This window comes from Botryllus schlosseri, chromosome 13, assembly GCF_051294905.1.
Source record: "Botryllus schlosseri isolate E-star chromosome 13, Bs_hap1, whole genome shotgun sequence".
Taxonomy (NCBI): Eukaryota; Metazoa; Chordata; class Ascidiacea; order Stolidobranchia; family Styelidae; genus Botryllus; species Botryllus schlosseri.
In genome coordinates, this window is record NC_137248.1 from 12,017,054 (window position 1) to 12,038,787 (window position 21,734).

The 21,734-nt window shown below is 39.1% G+C and overlaps 2 protein-coding genes across 3 annotated transcripts; one reads left to right on the forward strand and one right to left on the reverse strand.

Annotated features, from left to right (window-relative positions):
- Positions 1–141: 141 nt before the first annotated feature.
- On the forward strand, positions 142–18,382 carry LOC145453188 (ribitol-5-phosphate xylosyltransferase 1-like). 2 transcript variants are annotated; one of them, XM_080331166.1, is made up of 5 exons: positions 142–528; positions 1,310–1,502; positions 1,560–1,862; positions 3,400–3,570; positions 17,834–18,382. In XM_080331166.1, exons 1-5 carry the CDS (start codon positions 393–395, stop codon positions 18,042–18,044), a joined length of 1,014 nt encoding a protein of 337 aa, XP_080187292.1. In that variant the 5' UTR covers positions 142–392; the 3' UTR covers positions 18,045–18,382. The 2 variants fall into 2 exon arrangements, with proteins under 2 accessions (XP_080187292.1, XP_080187291.1); XM_080331165.1 differs by lacking the exon at positions 17,834–18,382 and adding an exon at positions 4,236–5,197 and having other exon boundaries at positions 181–528.
- LOC145453189 (orotate phosphoribosyltransferase-like) lies at positions 5,926–16,276 on the reverse strand. Its single transcript, XM_080331167.1, has 6 exons — positions 15,934–16,276; positions 13,021–13,237; positions 11,466–11,594; positions 11,314–11,405; positions 10,788–10,914; positions 5,926–9,393 (listed from the first exon to the last, which is right to left on the reverse strand). The coding sequence occupies exons 1-6, from the start codon at positions 16,060–16,062 to the stop codon at positions 9,152–9,154; spliced, it is 936 nt and encodes a 311-aa protein (XP_080187293.1). The 5' UTR covers positions 16,063–16,276; the 3' UTR covers positions 5,926–9,151.
- Positions 18,383–21,734: the final 3,352 nt, after the last annotated feature.

Here is a 21,734-nt window from a genome sequence, read left to right on the forward strand (position 1 = left end):
ACACATTTTTCAATATCCTAAATATAATATATATTCATTGAGATAACAAGCATCCAGTTTTCAACAACATACGCAACAGCATGTATTATATTTTTTTTGCAATTTTGTTCAATAAAACTGTCTGTCTGTAACACGATGTCCGAAAATCACTGTAACTTTATTACATATTTTATTTTATAAATTATACACCTCGGTTAGGCGTCAGGAATACGATATCAGTTACTCATTAGGAATTTGCTAACAAAATTTTACTCTCTACTCGATGCTGTGCAACATAACCATTTAGAAGAAACATGTAAACATTCGTTCGCGCTTGTTTTTGTGATTTATGAGAATTTACGATGACAACAACTTGAGAGGAATCTGATGAGTAATGAGTACCGTAATATAAAATGAGGCTGAGGAAGGGTGCAATTCTTCTGTTTGTTTGCTTGGGTTATGGAGTGGTATCCATGTACACTGCGTACATTGCAAACACTGACCCGAAGAAATCAAAGGACAAGGATTTGCCTGGCAGCGAGCTTATTGGTGCGTTTTCGTGATTTCCGATTTCAGTGATATACTGCATCGATGTGTTTCGTCTACTGTTTATAATAAAAATACTAGCATTTCTGTTGCGAAATGTCAACATGTTTTCCGAAATTGTCCTGCAATTGAGAGAATGAGAGTCGATACTCTTGCAGTCTTGCCTAATATTTCACATCCAATGATTGCAGACCATGTTTTTCATTCTTTACGTCCCCAATTCCGTTGATTTTCCGTTTTTGGTCAATTTATTTGATTCTTTTCGAGTAACAACAATCATTCACTGTAGTCTATTCCTATACTATCGGGTAGCGTTGGATATAAAATCATGTTTACTACTGAAGCATCTCTCCCCTCTTATGACTTCTATAGTTCTATATCCCCCGTACCATTGTTGCTAGCTCTGCTCAGGTCCAACGTCATTTTTTGTGACAGGAGATTCAGTAAATTTCTTATCTGCCTCTGGCCCTATTCAGTTGAAAGATATACATGCAATTGAATTTTTCATGCAAAGTTGCCCAAAACTAATTGTGATTATGAGATATAATGACTAAACGATTCCTATCTTGTTTCAATTATGTATCAAACATTTCAAAATATAGTAAGATGACACTCAAGAACACTGACAATATGATCATGAGTATTTAAAAGATTCACAAAACTGATAAAGGCGAATGAGCTGTAGGTAATATTGACAAAACTTCTGAATATTGCTGCGAAGATTTTACTTGATTATGCCCAGTTATGTTATATCTGAGTTTGAGTACGGTACCTATTTTTCCAGATCGAAGGATTCCCCATAATTCTGGGCTTATGCGCTCCTCAAAACAGCCTGAACATCAGAATGTCGTGATATGGGACACTTGTGGTCTTGGCGTATATCTCTGGCGTAACATTTTGCATGGAAAAATCACGCGGTACAATTTGTTCAACGGGTGGACGCATGACAATCTTGAGATAGATGGACTTACATTACAGTTGAGTAACTGTAAACAAATTTTAGAAGCATTCCTGTAATAACGTTTTATGCAAAGGTACCATCTGGGATACGGTGTGTCACCTGATAAAGCATTGCCAGTTTCTTCTCCACATGTTGTTCTCATTATCAACGCAAGATCCACTGTTCTAGTCGAGAAGTCAAGGGCTTGGCTGGACCACGTATTGAAAAGTGCATACATACACCAAATCGCTATCATGATGGTGGGTAGGGAATCCTGCGACAATGACTGGATTCTGCCGTACTTGCACCAGTCTAGAATCAAATGCCTTTTCCTGGTTTACGATTCTCCTCTAGTCGATGACGACTTGGTGTATCAATGGCCGCTTGGTGTTGCATCGTAAGTAGACGTTACTTGAATATAAAGCACAACCACAGTACTCTGAATTTTTATGCATGTCACAGAGCCTTCAGAAATGTGTCACAAATAAGCTCCTGGTTACGATACTAGAATATGATTTCCTGACTCTCCATATATTCTATAGCCCACGATTCAAAATGGTAGTATTGATAAGACCACACACACAAATCTGAAATTTAGAGAGACATGCATGCACTGCATATTAGGTAGGCTTACCATACGTCCTCTTTTGAGAGGATTTGTCCTCTTTTTTGACTTTTTTGAAAGTGTCCTCGGAGGACGCCCTTTTGTCCTCTTTTTTGAGATTTTGTCCTCTTTTTTGAAAATTTACGTATGATTTAGAGCAAATTGTGAGCCATATGCCACAAATTAGCACAGAAGTGACGCTCCGGCGGGTATTTCGGAGTGAAAAACGGTGATTTTACCTCTGAGCGAAAAGAAGACCTTTTTTTTTAGTCTTCCACCTAGCAATGTCGGAAAAATTCACCGGTTTTTGAGAATTCTTCTCCGGTTTTGCAAGTCTGAAGTTTCTGAAAAAGTGTCCTCTTTTCAGATTTCCAAAATATGGTAAGCCTAATATTAGGGCTGTTCAAAAATTACTTTTTTTCAAATTTTACTGGCTACTAGGTTATCTAAAAAATCGCTGCACACCAATTTTGGCTCAATTCCAACCAATGGAAGCAAAGTTAATAGTAGAAAATTTTGGATTTATTTAATAAAAATAAATGAAAAAATGTTTCAAATTTTACTGGCTTACCATGAAATTGTTAGGTTGTCTGAACAAATGATGTGCAACAAATTTGGCTCAATTCCAACCCTTTGAAGCGAAGTTATAGATGGTAAAAATTTAGGATTTCAAATCAAAGTAGTTACGGTGGGTGGATCTATAATAAATAATCAAAGAATTTGCAACCTTAAATACTATTTTTTTCACGTCCAAAATTTTGTATTCCATTAATTTATATTTAATAAATCCAAAATTTTCTACTATAATAATATTTTCAAGTAATCGTAGTCAATTGCTCTGTACTTGACTTTATCGTTTTACGAAGACTACGGCATAAATTGAACTAGGAATAATTCTGTGTTATATATGTTTTGTTATTGAAATCGCAGATTTGTAAACCTCACTGCTCATCATTACCTCACAAATAATACCTATGCCCACCCATTGTGTTTTAACGAATTTTCCCTCGTAATCGGTAGACATTAGATGTACTAATATGATTGAAAATGAAATGTCATCACAATTTTTAAAAGTTTGCTTCTTTATGATTTAGTCTCATATCAATCTTTTTAGTGTCTCAGAATATATTTTCAAGGCTCAAGTTCAATGAAGCCAAATTAATGCAATCGTGGGGTAGGGGTAGGCCTAGGGTTTTACCACAGTACTAGCAAATAGAAATATGAGTTAACTTCAACATAGGATATGAGCGACCCACTATAGTGTACTAGGAAGACAATAGAAAAAGAGCACCTCAGTTATCACCTACCGAATTCGACCTTTGCCATTTAGATACCGAAACTTCGGCAATTACGGAGACGAATTTCTCGACCTCACCGCTCCTAGAAAGTACGTCTTCAACTTTGTCGGTACTGTGTTTGATAGTAGCTCGCGTGTTGATATGATGGAGGCTATAACATCTCTGGGAAGTGATACGAAGTATTTCATCAAGACGAGGAGCAAGTGAGTGCAAGTAGAATCGGCACTGGGCAATCCGTGAGATTGATGTAGCTATATTCTACAATCACAAACCAATAGTTAGTTTTAACTGTGAATACAGTTAAATGTGGCTCAACTTTCACCATGCTTTCTGTAGTAACCAGGAATTACTGCAAATAGTGACCGGCATTTAATACTTCGGCTAGTCTCAGGAATAAAGGTAACGAGGTATTTGGCAACGTACAAAACGACTTGGAGTAGTCTTTGAAATAAGACACCCACCTCGGCCCACTGAGCCTAGGCGATATATGGAAGAACCACGCACACGGAAAGAAATAATGGATTACATAAAACGCCTAGTGATGAAAATGAATGGCTCATGTGTCGATAGGCGAGGTTGATGTGTCAGATGGAGGTCTGTAATCTTGAGGGCTGACTAGTATTTATTCAGTAGAAAATTTCTTGTATTGTGGTCATTGTGAAAAACTTCGAACACATTTCGCCCGTGTGAACGTAAATGGTTATCATCAAATGTAAGTTATTTAACGTGACCCAAGTTCAGTTGGTGCAACCTTGTTAGTGAGTTTGTTAATAGAATGTCATCACACTTCATTTGTCTTTTCCGAGGGCATTGCTTGCAGCATAGCTTATCTTAAACCCTCGGTTTATATTCGAAATCAATCATTTAGTTGGACGGAGGAGGAGTCAAGTGAGGATATGACCGTTTACCAACATTCATTACTAGAGAGTGACATCACCCTTTCGCCGGTGGGTCGGAATTCCGAGTGCTCTAGAATTTACGAGGCCTTGGAGATGGGCTCCATCCCGATTATCGAAGATGTCCTTACTGAAGGAACGTGCGGTAACTTCGAAGGTGAAGACCCGGCGAACGTCTCCGCCACTCCTCCGCATAGATTACTGAAGCGCCACAACGCGCCTGTAGTGTTTGTTCGTAACTGGCGACGCGAACTTCCCAGAACAGTTAAGAAATTTGGTGAAATGTCGCACAGGAAGAAATTTCGTCTTCGACTCGACTTGATTCGCTGGTATGTCGACTTCAAGATGATTATGAAAAATAGATTTCTGTCTGTAATTCGGGTTAAGTTTGATATGAATTGAAGGGGTCTGACGACGTGCGATGTCATCTTCATTTCCTTATTTATTTGCTTGTTATTTAACGTTATTCTCTTTCTTGTGTCTACCAACAATTTAATCAATCTTCACAAAGCCCTTTCAGTGAGTCTTGGTATTTATATTTGTTTCATATGAAAATGTAGGCTATCGTTGGTCTTTACTTGACGATTAGTCCAATATTCCTACCAGCATTTGTAACATCTTGAAATACCTACCTACCGATGAATTCTACCTGGCATTGCGTCCTCTGTTGTTGTGATCACCAGATTTTTCATTAAACCATCTTCAATTGCCTAAAACTAACCGTTTGTTCTATTTATATTGTTGATCATTACTCCGAATCACCACTGTCACTGTCAAAAATCCATGATTTCAATTACGCGATGATTCTGTACCATGACTATTGAACTGCGAGTATAACAGTGTGCATATTTTGCGAAATGCTTTCATTTCTTTTGACATCATATCTGCTTAGTCGTTAGAATCACAACTTAAATATATTTTCTGATTCAACGCCTCACCTGTCTGTAAGCTTTATCTGGTCTTCGTAATCCAGGGGTGGGTATTCTTTTTGTTATTCACGGCCACATTTCGATTAGTTATATAGCCTATGGCCGTATTCCGTTGCATAAGCCGTAACTGGGCGCCAAATATCCATGTTAAACTGTCCATGACCAATTCCGGACTAATCTACTTTCCCTCATCAGCTTACCATACGCACCGAAATCGCGAGTGCCTATGGTTCGAGTAATTACCAGGATACGGTATGGTCGCGTGAACCGTGCAACTTTTTTCGGATTCACAGATGAATTTCATCATTAATATTAGTAGATTCACATATTACCATTAAATATTTAACCTTTCTCAGCCCATGTGATCAGATTCATTTGTGGAGTTGATGGAGGTAGTGTCTTTGGAAATTTAGGGCAAGTTACACATGATGATGCATCTTCGAGTGGACCAATTGTTACTTTGTTGCATGCTGTTATTTCTTGACCTCCCGTCAAGATTTTCGGTAGGCTATAGTGGAAATATATTGGAATCGCCTAAAACGTACCAGAAACAAATTTCTTTCGTGATAAGCACACGATTCCAAGTTGGTATTTCTACAGTCTACATGGGGTGCATCATCTTCCTCTGCTGTTCGCATCTGTACTGTGAGGCTCACATTGCAAAGGGTACTACTATATTAAAACCGAAAAACGAATTGTATTGAATCGCGAGTAGCGCGAAGAAAGTTTTAAGCATTAATTAAATCTCTCAAAATTTCAAGAGTCAATTTGTAGATTCAATTTGCTTGTCGACGGCCGCCAACACATACTAATTAAATCACGTGTCACGGCCCTCTCAAATTTCCGTCTACGGTCGCAGGTTGCCCACCCCTGTTGTAATCGCCATGGATTATACTTAGTGAACAGGAATTTCGCCGTACATCAGGGGTACTAATTATGTCAATCTCGATCGACTGAGTGGTAAATTTTCCTACTTAATTGCTAATAAGATTAGTTCCACGCTATGTTAGATGTAGTCTAGTAGCGATACAGTCATGAGGTCCACCGAGACATCACTTTGCAAATTACAATAGTAAAAACACCCATGATTCTCGGATAAGTTGAAATCGAATCGTAGCCGTGCTTGCTCTGCAAAATATTCCATTCAGCGGTATGTATAGTACAAAGGATGCAAAACCTGTGATTTGCCAGTCATGCTTGCTTGTGTAACAGCTTAGTCACATTTAACCAATTATTCAAAAAGCCGATTACGATTGGTCGGCATTTTACTCAAATGTAATAAATTATGATTTCATGAAAAAGCTGTTAGTGCCCTAATGGATTACTATTACCTGCGTTGGATTATTTAATCTATCTTACATTGTATAACATTACAACTCTTTTATACATTCTAATTTTGCTACATTCAACTCGCTATTGTAATTACATCATTCCCCAACATGGGATGCCGAAATCTACGTTTCTGTTGAGTTGTAGTACTGCATCTTTCGCTCTGGCATCCTAGAGTGGTCACCCACCATCGACAATGTCCTGACTCGAACCAGACAACAATCTGTGCAATAGGAGAGGGGTTGTAATGCTTCTTTGGTGACTCGACTTGACTCGAGTAATTGCGTATGACTTGGACCAAGTCATATCACTCGAAATTGGGTCTACTAAGTCAAACATTTCATTGTAATTTTGAAGATTAATCAAGGTATCACACTATTATTATTTCGTCTATTTGAAAATGCTACCACAAACTGTTAAAACCGAGAAAAAATAGTATATTATGAATGCAAAGCATTCGATATCACCTAGCAGAGTTGTAAAAAGTGGTTTTCACATGACATTAACTCGAAACTGAACAGTCAACACAATGGATTGAACTCGGACTTGACTCAAGTCAAAACTATAAAAGTGAGATTGACTTGTGACTCGGAACCTTATGACTTGGTTACAACCCTGAGTAGGAGTACCTTTTTACTGCACTGTTCGCATGTTGCCACCCCGTTGAGCAGTCTTAAATTAGTTTGTTACAGCCTGATAGGCCTGCCTCTTGATGGTTAAGCTGATGAATACACCGCGATGGAATTAATGCTGCTTCATACCAGTACTAATAGTACACTTGAACGTCTCTTTAACATATTTTTCCAAGATCACACAAATTCATATAGGGAAATAGACACCAAATAGACAATAAGTCTACAATCTGATGATTTGAATACGAAAAATACAATGCTCGAATATAAAAATATATTTATTATATAGAGTAGGGGTGTCAAACTCAAATTGCGTCGCGGGCCGGATTCGAACCTATAAATCACGCGCGGGCAGCACCAGTCAACTGAGTCCAAATGTTACCTCATGACCTATCTTTTCATTTGAATACTTTATTATCAAATAGGCCTATATATAGATAAAACTATGTTACATTGTGCCACGGATCATAGCGGTTTATTCTAGCAAGTAGCAACACATTTATTTGCCAACAATGGAATTGGCAAAAATACGATGATTGACCGGTTGCATACAGATTGGTGAAGCACTAAAACAGTGGCATTAACGTCAATATATAAGTTTGCATATTTTTATTTTCTATGCTACTTTCGCTTCAGTTGTAATCTGGCGTTAGCCATGCGTATGAGGAGCAAGGAATACAAGCGATTTAACTGTAGACGCAGACCGTGGAATTTGTATATTAGTATTCAACAGCAACCGGGTTTGCCTGGAGTCTGGGGACCTTCTGAATTGGAAGTGACACCGCAGGGCGGCCACAGATATTTGAAATACATTTTTTCGTATATCTAATAAATTCTCCATGTAAATTGCATATAACACTTCCCCATTTGACTTTTTGCTTCTGTGACTACGTTATGGTCCATTTTTCCATATAACTGTGAACTCGGTGTCCACTTTTTGCCTTCTATAAACTGGGTGTAATGTCACCAACTTGTTCTTGATGGTAACTGGAGTAAAACCACACACTGCAGTCGGGTGGAAAATAAAGCCTACAAAAATCTCAACATTTGTTACAAATGTGCTGGATAATATTAGCATGAATCAATCTACTTGGAATTGCTTTGAGGGCCGGATGAAATCGTCTGGCAGGCCGCATCCTGGCCATCTGGCGGGCCGTACGTTTGACACCCCTCGTATAGTGTACATAAAATGTATGGCAGTGGTTAAAATATGGGTCATGACCAGTGAGGTGTGGTAAGGTTCCTGGTTGGTAAGGCACTAACCTCTCGAGAATCATATTTACAAATGTATAGACCCAAAATGGTAGCTGATTCACTCCGTGACCGATTACTTTTCGTGTTAGCACACTTCACGCGCACTCACGCAGGCCAAGTAATAAGATACTACGCATATTCACAATTGAAGGTAGATGTGGATGGAAAATATATAACAATTATATCACTGAGGGAATGAATTTGCTCTGCACTACACATCGGCAGTTTGCAAATACACTCTGCGCTGCCATTGTACTTCACAATGCCAAATTTCACATTCCCTGACGATTTTGACGGGTTCTGGTGCTCTGACATAAGAAATATTTTGATTTTCGGAATCAGTGCGACAATAAAATTTGATTTATGCCAGTTATTATAAATTCTGAGCTGGTTATGATGAATTGCGCTGTTACAGTTGAGGCTTGGCCCAACTGTGCCTCACCTCTTCTTTCGCGATATCATTTTGAACAAAGAATATCTCAATTCCGTGATTTTGGATGTAAATTATTAGCACCTTAGCCATTCGTCGTTAGAAAATACCCATAATTATTGGTGTTACAAGCATTGAAGGTTTTCAAATTTTTCTTTTACACATCCTGATGACGGGTGAGGCAATACCTCACTTGCCTCCCTAACCGCACGTCACTGGTCGTGACCCTTCGCCATTACCAATTCTTGATTATATGATGGAACTGTTATCATTGAACCAGCGACCGATTGCATCAGGTGCTACAGAGCACGGAATCAAAGTATTGTGCATCCGTTTTTCATGAAGTAACAATTAGTATATGTTACGGGCGCATTGTCACCGACCACAATTTGACCAGTTTGTAATCCGGGAAACTGGAATGGCATTTCTTCAGGAATTCTCCGATTGTCTGTTGCTTCAGGTATTGGTATCGCGTTGCATGCGGCAGAAGCTTGGCACGTCACCCGGCCATTGCTCACGTGATCATCATTAGCCACTGTTCTGTTGCAGGCGCATCCTACAGAGAAAACGCAAAAACTACCAAATTACAGTATTAGAAGGCCTTTTGGATTCGATTGACAGCAAATTCTGATTGCTATCAACCATTCAGGGCCTGCTGTGAACACTCACACAACCACATGACATGCTTTGTATCAAAAAGTTAGTCCCCTGCTGTGAATAATTCCAATCTGGTTGAAATAATTATTTTAGAATATTTCCACATCTAATGTGTCCTTTTATAACTAAGTTCAAAAAATTTCGGACCTTGGAATTTTTCGTTGGAAGCCAATATATGGATCACTCAGATATTCAACAGAACAAGACAGACAAATGCGGACTTTATTTTAGTCATTTTTATAAAATAGTGGTGGGCTGTAACTAGGGCTGGGCCCAATGATTCGAGTACTTGAATCGGAATCTGGTATTATTTCTAATGATTCAAATCGAGCAGTGTGAAATGATGTGAGTTGGTGTTATCCACCTGCGATATCTATTCAGCTGTTTTTCAGACTAGATGTTCCTTACCAGTTTTTGAAACAAAAATACTTAAATTCAATTTTTGACCGATTAGCATCGTTTTGTGAGTGAAATCGTGACCCAATGATTCAGGGTTGTAATGACTCGAGTCATGACTCGACTCGAGTCAGACTCGAGTCACGATTTTCGGATGACTCGACTCGACTCGAGTCATTTTCTCAAAATACAGAAATGACTCGACTCGACTCAATCTGTGTATTGACTCGACTTGGACTCGAGTCATTGTGCATGACTCGAAGCAAGTCCTTGACTCGAGATTGAGATGGCCAAGACCGACATTTCATTGTAATCTCGAAGCCAACACATTATTGGGATTTCGTTTGTTGGTACTGGTGCTTGAGAATGCGACCAGAAACTGCTAAAAGTGAGGAAAATTGATATATTATAAATGCGAACCATTCAATATCACCAAACAGAGTTAAAAAAGTGGGTTTAGGAAGACTTTAACTGGAAACTGAGCTATCACACCAATGACTTGGAGTCGGACTCGAGCCATAATACCATGACTCGGACTCGATCCTCTGTTTGCTGACTTGGACTCGGACTTGACTCAATGGGAATTGAAAATGACTTGACTTGACTCGAGTCAAAAATATAAAAGTGAGATTGACTTGTGACTCGGAGCCTTGTGACTTGGTTACAACCCTGCAATGATTCAAGTCTCTAAATAAATGACAGGCATATAATATAAATTTTAGATTATTGTACCCATTTGTGACATCATTAGTCAGTCTGCGAGACAGATATTGCAATTCTGGATACGCCCTAAACATACCCACACTTATAATGTGTATGACATTGGTTGGTTAAAATATTATGGATAACCAGGCTACATATACCAAGTTAGGAGATTTGATTAAAGTCAATTCATACCCAACTCTTCCACACTATCACTTTCTGGCGTAGCATGGATAGCCGCGTCTCCACGTTCAATATTCGACCCAGTGTCGTCCCGTTCGTTCAAGGTAGGCCTTTGCTCTCTTCTTAAATCACTGGGGACCTATCAATTAGTGATTATTAAATATCATTGACATGTCTGGGTATATCCTAGTACGGCCCATATCATCAGAGAGAGTCAGGCATAAAATACTAGCATAGTGTGGCTTTTTCTGATTCAACTCCGAGCTATGACTATTCACTCACATGTCTATGTTTTCAGACCATTTACACTTTTACTTCAAGGGCTTTAAAAGAAATATTACTCATTTTTCACTTTACCAACTTCATCGTCGATAAAATAGCCTCAGAATAGTTATTCATCATTATATAAGATTAACAAGTTAGAAATATAACAAGAATGTACGTTTGAAACACCGGAAACTGTCATACAGATGTACTCGCAATTTTGAAAATTGTGAATTATCAGAGAGATTTATAACCTAAATAAATTTCAATTCACCGTGCACATCATCCTTTCACGTGTTTTGCGAGCATCACCGGCAGTGAATAGACTATGCACTGTGATACGTTGCGATTCCAGCCTCTGCACGCCTGCAAAATACCAACAAGTAACACACGTGAATGGAGTGCACGAGTCAACCAGGACCCAACCTCCTTGTTCCTGATCCAACAAAACAACAGCGTCGGACACCACTAGCCCGGTGTCTCGTAGAATCTGGGCAGTTGCGAGAATGGTCGAACCGCTTGTCACTACATCCCCGATTATCATGCAATTCGTTCCTTTGACACAGAACAAATTGGAGATGGATGAGAAATAGTATACTAGTGAAGCCAGTTTTCCAAATAAAACAAATAAGGACGCGAGTCACCTTTTTCATATGACTTGACTTGATGTTCAGAAAATGCGGACTCGTGACTCGAAGCAAAATTTACGAGTCAATTTCAAGTCATCAAGGAATCGATGTCGAGTAAATCTCTGTATCTTGTATACGTTCAAATTGTTAACGATACGATGGTCCGCTGGTGTGACATGTGAGAGCAATCTATCACTCAATGATTATGCGTTGTACCGCCCCTCGATTGTTATATCACAAATGAGGTGATCGCAACCACAGTGATCGGAGCTTGCAGCTTACGTTGTCGTGAACTAGTAGTAAAATAATATACCGTACTACTGGTACTAGCAATGTATCTCTGTTCTAGAAACTGCTCACAGTGCCCATGTGCTCACCTTATCCAACCCTCTTGCATGATATAAATCGAACGAATATCGTTTATCATCATCATCATCATTGGTTTATTAGCAATTTTATCAGTTCAATACACCACAAAAAATGCGATACAATGAAAAGACAGGAAGATGTCGAAGCGACAAGGAGTAGTCTATGGAATCTTATTTATACGTTTATAATTGTATATCACGGATAAGTAGGTAAGTAGATAAGTAGAAGGGTATTGTACTTGCACGGTCGCACCATATTCTTTTTTCAATATTCTGAGGTTTCGTACTATATCCTGTGTTGTGGCCGATAATTCTAGACTGGGGACCTGGGGCTACCGCTACATGCATGGTTTAGCAGCTCTACGTATGCGTGAGCGATACAGCGCCTTTTGCGTGTATAGTAGTACTGTAGTACTCAACTCTTTCGATTCCGAATAAATGGGGACTCCATCTGCATTTAAAACAGATTAATGCAATGACTTAATCATGTCTCGTACTTTCAACTTGACTCGACTAAAGACTTGACTCGTGACTTGACTTGACTCGACTTGACTGAACTTGACTCGAGTCACCTCCAAAAATCAAGTCACTTGACTTGACTCGAGACACCTTTGAAAATCGATTGACTTGAGTTGACTCGAGTCAAAATGTCCAATGACTCGTGACTCGAAGGTAGTGACTTGATATCAACAATGCATTTCAGATCAGGGGTACCAACTTTTGGCATCATTATTCCATCTACGCTGATCAGAAAGATGCTTTTCGTGGTTTTGAAAGCAACCACTATTCCATCATAAGTCTGCGATGTCTCGTACCAATTTTATCTTTTAAACTATTTACTCAGGCAATTTTCAGACCTTACATTTTTACTACTGCTATATCAAGTGGTTTTAGGAATCTCTACTTGGAAGAAAGTTTCGGTAACACTTCAACTTGATAGCTCTTTTACCGACTTCTGAACATAAGTTACAACAGACAACCTACCAGCCTTGTAACGATCCGTGATTGCTTTTTTCGATTTCTCATCCTTCGTGTCTTCGGGTTGCAACACCATTGGAATTCCGTTTGCAAAGCTTATACACACTGTAACATACTCTGCTTTCGGTGGTGATCCACAAAGGAGAGTGACAGGTGTGATTTCTTTGAATCTCTCATAAATCAATTCTTGAATGACTTTCATCAAGTCCGGAGAAAGCGCGTCCTAAGAATAATAAATTTCATAACCACTTTACCAGCATATATAATATGAGCGGTTAAACACCAGTAAAGGGTGCATATTAGTGGAATAGAATCTGTAGCTACGGCACACAGTTCCGAAGAATAGCCACTGCCTTATATTGATGACTAAGTCAACTCAGTGAGCCAGGTTTAGATGTATCTAGACGAGTGTTTCTTAACCTGGTCGCCAGCACCCCCCAAAGTGCGATTTGGATTTTGAAATGGACAGAAATGCCCAGGGGTGATATGGGGGCACTGAAGATGAATGGCGTCGCAGTAGGGACATATCATTATGTAGTAGAACAACAGTTCTATATATCCCTGAGTTCTGGTTGCAAATTAACATTCAACAAAATCTGTCAAATCTCAAAATTTTTTGTCGCACTACACACGAAATATACGCCGACGATGTTTGCTACACGTTTCCATGTGTGCAGTGGTTTATTGTAATTCATACAAAATTAATTGCGCATACTTTGAGATCGTCAATTCCCCGTTTAAATACTCCCGTCACATTAGCTCGGGATATATTCCACGAAATGTTTCGAACTAGGTATTTTATCCCGCAGCGAACAGCATGTCGAAATAGAAGAAAGAAGCATTGTACCACTTTTAGGACTGAGAATCCATTGCAGAATAAAGATGCTTTGAAGCTTTTCGGTTAAAATGCTTAACTAAAGATATTTCTAATTGAGAGCTACAAAATTAAATCTTCAGAATATCATATAGCAGGGGTCTCAAACATGCGGACTGCAATGGCATTTTGGATTTTTAAGCATTCAACAACATTCAACTGCCACATATCGTTTTTAGATTTGAGAACTTAAAAATCTCTCCAAAACTGCTCCAAAAACCTTAAACTACTCATCAAACTTCAATATCGAAACACTTCCAGAAGCTAACATAGCGGTGGAAGATCTGCTATTACGTCACATTACTTGTTCATTACAATAAAATTGATTCGACAGAAAACTGACTGAAAAATTGTGATTTCGACTTTTGCGGGATCTTTCGTAGAATTACTCGACTCGGTTAGGGTTAGGTGATATAATGAAAATGACTCGAGTTGAGTCGGTTCAAAAGTTACAATCAGAGAAGGACTTGTGACTTGGAACGCCGTGTGTTGGTAAAGCCTTGGACACAACAAACAGTCAGGAGCAATAGTAATATATCAAAAGGTCATTGCATAGAGTAGCGGATTTTGCTATCTAAGCAGGTCGGTATGGCAACCATTGGTATTCTGTTCACCTACTTGATGTATATAGTTAGTTACAACTTGGGTCTCTCTATTCATGTTATTATTGTCGATTAATGGTGACGATTAACAAAGGACAGTTGTAACACCAATGGAATGTTAGGCAATTGGACATTTCTATACTATGACACATTAATTTCATATTTATGTTGTTATTTATCTGTTCCAATGGTCACAGGTAAATCTAACGCTGATTTAATTTGACTTTTATAATGACATGATCAATAGCCTACTTATCAGGAGTAGACCTATGCCCAAAACCTGGATGGGTTACACTACTCAAATGCTCAGATATCAGATCAATCCTTGTTAAATTCTAAAATATTCTACCTATAATTGTGGCGCATCAATCGTCTGCTAGCTGAAAAATTGTAACGCGACAGCTTTTATGATGTCATGATGCATTTGTCCTCTTGCTTTGTGTCTGTATCTCATTATTTTGACAAGTTATGCCAAGTAAAACAACAATTCTATTCAAATATTTAAAAAATGTGTTTCTTTTCGTGCCAGGCGTGAATATTACGATAGTACATAACATTGTCACGATGTGTGTGAAATTCCAGTCTACGAGGCCCCGTCAAATAAAGCCTTGGTAATACATTGTGCAGACCTGCCCCTAGGTTTTAGACAAAGGCCTTTTAAAAACAATTGTGTTTTTTAGGCTGTATAATTATGATATAATGGTGTTAATACTTTCCCAAAAACATGTTGTATGAGCCTACAAACGATTACCACCCAATATAGCCGATGTATACGATATGGGATGGTTGAAACACTCAAAATAGTCGGTTCAACAGCTATATTTACCCTATATTTTCAATTGTCAATGCAACCCTACCTATTATTGCTGCTGGGGCCCGCAGCGTCACCAAAAACTAGGAAATTGGCCCGCGAGCACATTTGAGTTTGAGACCCCTGTTATATAGGATGTTTGTGATAAACAGTGTTGTGACCCGCAACCTCACATGAACGTTATATAACATTGGTTTCTTTCTCTGGAATACATCCATGGTAAAGTTGATAACTCATGGGTGCATTACTAGATTTATTGTGAGCAAAGATCTCTACCACTATCTCAGTTGATTTACTCGTCACAGAAAGCAATGAAACAAAATCCAATAAAATTAATGTCCCCGTCTTGCCAGTCGCAGAGGTGAATTCGGGATGTGTACACTGGGCTCAAACCAGATGGTATGAGCCCGTACCCGACGGTTGTTATAACAACCAGAATATAGCACATACAAGTATTACAGCGTTAATTAGTCGATGGGTCCTCCAATAGTAAAGTCCAAACCCGAAAAGACCGACTAGACTTCGAACTCCAACCTCTTGTTTTTACTGCCATCTTAAAAATAAGGGGGGTGCCAGACCTAGGCAATTATCGAAAAAGGGCGCTGCAAGAAAAAAGGACAAGAACCACTGACCTTTATCTCCAAAAACACATCTGACTTCGTTTTGTGTTTTAGTGTGAATTCGCCAAAGCGCAATGCACCCACGTCAATAAGTCGTAAAATCAACTTCTCTATCTCCTCTGAAGACATGTTACATATCATCAGTGGCGGATGAATAGTAAAACTGCCAGGCTTCTCTATTTATTCACAACATCGCTACGCTACACTGGAAACAGAAAAAAGATTACTTAAGTTTAAATAAAGAAAAGCAGTACGACTCGCTACATTAAATAAACTTCTTTTGCATCCTAACCTAAAAGTTTGGGAAGCTGATGGCTACAAGAGGTCTGTAATCACTTTCAACTAATGGTATTCGCAATAGCCGCATTATCAGTTGGATTGCGAATATTCATGTATTTATGTTCATCGTGGGCATAAAAATAAGAGTGAATAGTTGTAGTTTTAATATTGTCCACCCACGGATACCTCTTAAAACTAGTCTGCGGACCTCCAAGGGGTCGCCGAGCATATTCACATTCAAATCAAATTCTACCAGACTCTACTCAGCGAATACTAGTTTGCGATCGAGATTACCGGACCACAATATATCGACCTCGCCTTCTGACACATGCCACCTCATTTTTAACGCTTATCCTTTTATGTCATCGTCATTCAGCGTGCAAGACGCTTCTTTACATCGTCTAGGCTAGGGGTGGGCAATTATTTTTCCCTGTGGGCAAATAAAAACGAAGAATACGTTGGCGAGCTGAGTCAAAAATTTGAGCTATATTCTGCGGCGTAATAATTGTATTTCTAAATTGAAAGCAGTGAATTACATTCTTAGTAGCCTACATGGTGCTCAGTACATTTATTGATATTAGGCAATGGGAAAGTGATGGTTAATTACCAAAAATAATATTTATTCGCCGTCATAATTCATAACTATGGTAAAACGATACATTTTAAACTTTTTTTAACCCGCAGTGCAGACACGTTTTTGATTAAGACAATAAAAATATATTTAGGATGCCAGTACTGCAAAGCTCGTCTTGGTCGCTGCCCCCCAAGCAGTGTACAGCTTGTTCAAATAGGCTTTGTTGGTGATGGAATCTAGCAGTGCTTCAGAAATTCGCCCTCCCTTATACGAGTGTCAGTCTCGTGTCTTTTGCCACAATACCAGCTTAATTTATAGTCCACGGCAACTTGCTCGCCGCAAACTAACAGTACGGGTCTAACCCTGACTCCAGTAAACAAATATTTGGCGCTCTGAATCTTCTTGGAATTTTGGCCGTCAGCACTCACGTTTCATTTTTTTATGACATGCCCGTCCGTTCATCGTTTCATCGGGCGCACCGATTGACTTCTTTACGAATTAGGGTTTGGAAACGTATCACGTAACAATTTGAAGCACAGGGTGTGTAAATGTTATAATGGCAACAAAGAAGCTTTAAACAAAACTATGTGGAAACAGTGACTTTTTGGGATTTTAATTGTTACGGCACACGTTGCTACATTGACTTCATTTTGAATAGGTATTACTCGTATGACGTACGAAGGCTACTGGTACGTAATCTCGGAAAATATATAAACGGGCCTCTTAATTACCGAATGTCCGGTTCAGTGTAGTCCACAGATTAACATTCAAAAATAGGTTAACATAGAATTTTATGTTCTAAATTCCAGCGAACTTTTCGCAGGCCGCACTCTGCCCAGGTCTGGTCTAAGTGGGTGTCTGATTTCAAAGACTACTCTAAGAAATGATGAAAGTATTATTAAAACTGATTGATTGATTGACTGACTGATCGAAACCTTCCTATCTTATTGTATCACAATCTTCTGATGTTCTGTGATCTGATAAAATTATTACTAAAACTGATACTGACGACTCGCTAGTTTACCAACCCTTTCTCAGCTGCTCCTCACTGTCTTTAAGGTTGAGGAGATCTTGGATCACAAGAAGAGAAATAAATCGAATTCAATACAACTTCGCCGATCTTTGCAAATGTCAGAAAAACAACTGTCTGCCAAGAACCGGAAGACAAACAAGGCATCCGCACCTGGGGACTCCCCTTCATCGCAAAAAAACAAAACCGCACTACCTACGCAGTGTGACGTCAGATTTAAATGTCCAAATATATGTATGAATATTGAATACAATTGAATAGTACAGTGCTCTTCAACCGGGGTGGTCGTACACCCTAGGGTGTACCAAAATTTGCAAAGGGTGTACCACTCGGATGGGGTGTACAGGGGTGTACCAGATCCGAATTACAATGACTCGATGGCTTGCTATCACAAAGGCAGGTTTACGGGTCAGTACAGGTTGACGCACAGGTTGATGAGCAATATGGTACGATGTTATCTCAAGTGTAATGCTGTACACCACTGTGATGTCATAAGCAAATATTAGCCGTCGGCAATAGACCAATGGTTCCGTTTGGTGTTGGCAAGTATGCAGTTAACAAACATGTGTTTAGCTCAGAGATCTCAAACTCAAATGTACTCGCGGGCCAATTTCCTTGTTTTTGAAGACGCCGCGGGCCGCAGCATAAAGGATTGGAAAATTCAATGCAGAATTTGAAAATAGGCCTTATTTGACGGGACCTTGCCGATAGGCATTCCACAAACATCGTGAAAATGTAATTTACTATTGTACTATTCACGCTCGACACGAAAAAATCACATAATTTCCAATGTTTGAATAAATTGGTTTTGTTGCGGGCATAATTTTTTAGAATAATGAGTTATAGACATCATGCAAGAGGGTGCATCATGAGTCGTAAAACTGTCGGGTTATAATATTTCAGCTAGTGGACCTTTTACGTGCTACAAATTTGATGTAGAATATTTTGAAATCTACTGAAGATGTATCTGATATCATGGCATTTGAGCAGTGTAGCCTAATCCGGGTTTTGATATAGTCGTGATAAGTAGGCTATTGTTACTGTCCTTGCCAAAGTCAAATTATATCAGCGTTGGATTTTGCCTTCGCTTAATAATGGAACATATCAATAACAAATCTAAATATAGTCATTATTGACCATAGTAATAGCATTCTTTCTTAACGTTTTTAGAGATCGCACCTCTTGCGCTTCTAATAAGATTTCTAGCTTCTGTCCATTTTCAATACAATATTCCAAGTAACCGTTCCGAGTCGCAAGTCCTCTGATTTTAACGTTTGATCTAACTCAACTCGAGTGATTTATATTTAATCCTCTCGTCAATCCGAAATCGAGTAATTGTGCGAAAGGGCGGACCAAACCAAACCACAATTTTAGTCACAAATCATCAACGGGTCATGTTTTATCATCATGAACTAGAAATGTGACGTAATAGGTGATCTTCTACCGCATGGTAGTGATGTGATAGTGAAGTTTGTTGAGATTTCAGTGATTTTTATAGTAGTTTTTGGGTTAACTTCAAGTTGTTATATCTAAAAAAGATATATGTCACTTAAAGATACTGTCATATACTTGAAATTCCAAAATGCCATCGCGGGCCGCAAAAAATGCTCTCGCGGGCCGCGTGTTTGAGACCTCTGGTTTAGCTAGTCATTTGTCTTTTAGTGATTTTTGAGGAAACCGCCGCGATAGCTCAGACTTTTTGAATCTGCACTTCCTAGCCGACGGTAATAAATACCGCAATGCACATAAATGAAGTGACGTAGCCACCCAGGGTCGAAACAGCTTCCATGTTGAAATCGAAACCCTTTTGTTTTAAAATGCCGATTGTATGTCCAATATTACGCCGTACATTTGCAATTTAGTATTTTGTTATTAGTGATGTAAATCAGCGACAACAGACTGTGTATAGCGGTATACGATCTGAGGTTACTGACATCTCTTGCAGCCCATGTTCTACTATCGACTGTGCGTGGTGTGGGGCAGGCCTGATACGCAGTAGGCTGGTGCGCCTGCTATCATCGCTGATCTGAATTACCGCTTCTGCAGCAGTAGCTTTACCTACTCTCTCCCCAATACTGTTATATTTAGGTTGATTATCGTTCGTAGTGTCATGCTGTTTTTGCTCTGACACGAAGTAAATTCCAATTTGCGTGGCGGGGGGCATAACTGGCTGCGAATAGACTCTGTGACCAAATACTATTTTATTCAAATCCAAATATTTTGACGGCAATAACTCCGCTTCTACTGGTCGAAATTGAACCATATTTGAAGAACATCGTTTTTATAGACAACCTAATACTTTCATGGGGTGAACAGAAATATTTCAAATTTTTCGTTATTTATTTTTATATAATAAATAGAAACTTTCTTATCCCGTAGCAAGGCGGCTACTGGTTGCAATTGAACCAAATTTGGTGTGTAGGCTTAAGTTAGGTAACCTAACAATTTTATCAAGTAGCCAGTACGATTTGAGAAAAAAAGTCATTTTTGCAGACCCCTAATGAACAGGGGTGTACGAGTTTTGAGCAAACGTTAAAAGGGTGTACCACGTCGAAAAAGGTTGAAGAGCACTGGAATAGTATATTCATATTGAAATGAACCCGAATATTTTCGGCTGACACTCGTCAGGGGTAATCGTCAGCAACTAGTAGAGAATTCGAAAGAACAACGTATATCAACAATCGTAACACAAAATATGACGTCACCAGCATGAAATGTCCAACACGATCATCATCATCATTGGTTTATTAGCAATTTTATCAGTTCAATACACCACAAAAATGCGATACAATGAAAAGACAGGAAGATGTCGAAGCGACAAGGAGTAGTCTATGGAATCTGACACCCACCTTGGCCTAGGCGATGTAAAGAGGAGGCATGCACACTGAATGAAAGTAGAGAAGATAGTATAGAAGAAGAATGCGACAAGAAATAGGGCGGCATGTCATGGGAAGCGAGATCGATAGGTCAGTCGTGGTCCGGTAATCTTGAGGATGGACTGTATTTATTTAGAGAGAGCGTTCAATGTACTATTTTTGGATGATACACGAACTCTTTTTGTTGACACAGCCTTGGCTGGTGTATTTTGATAAAAGTCGACTCCAAGGCACACAAATGAAAGTGTGAGCGACTCTTTCCGAGTATGCGAAATCTGTCGTCTCGATAATTTTTCGCACAGGCGGGATTATCCAACAAGTGTTTGCCAATTGCAGAATTTATGGCCTTTGATTGTTCCGCATCAATCTTGAGCGGATGAGTTAAGGGTGAGCTTTTCACCGAGCGTGTTCTAATGAATCTAGGGACATGCTGATTTATGCGTTCCTGCAAGCGCTTTGACGTTCTTCCCACATATTGAATAGCATGCGCATGTTTTGTTTGCGTTTTACTTCAGTAACCATCCAGTAAAATGGAGATTTGTAGTATTAATGGCGGTAAAATCATTTAGAAAGTTATATTATATTATTGTTAGAGCATACCGACATATCCATGAATCGAACGTCACTATTTACTCTCGTACAGCCAATCTTTCCATTGTATCGCAATATTCTGATGTTCTGTGATCATCATCATCATCATCATTGGTTTATTAGCAATTTTATCAGTTCAATACACCACAAATTTGCGATACAATGAAAAGACAGGAAGATGTCGAAGCGACAAGGAGTAGTCTATGGAATCTGACACCCACCTTGGCCTAGGCGATGTAAAGAGGAGGCATGCACACTGAATGAAAGTAAAGAAGATAGTATAGAAGAAGAATGCGACAAGAAATAGGGCGGCATGTCATGGGAAGCGAGATCGATAGGTCAGTCGTGGTCCGGTAATCTTGAGGATGGACTGTATTTATTTAGTAGTAATTGCTTGTATTTCGACTTGAATGTGGACATGCTCGTCGACTGTCGGATGGCCGGCGGGATACTGTTCCACACA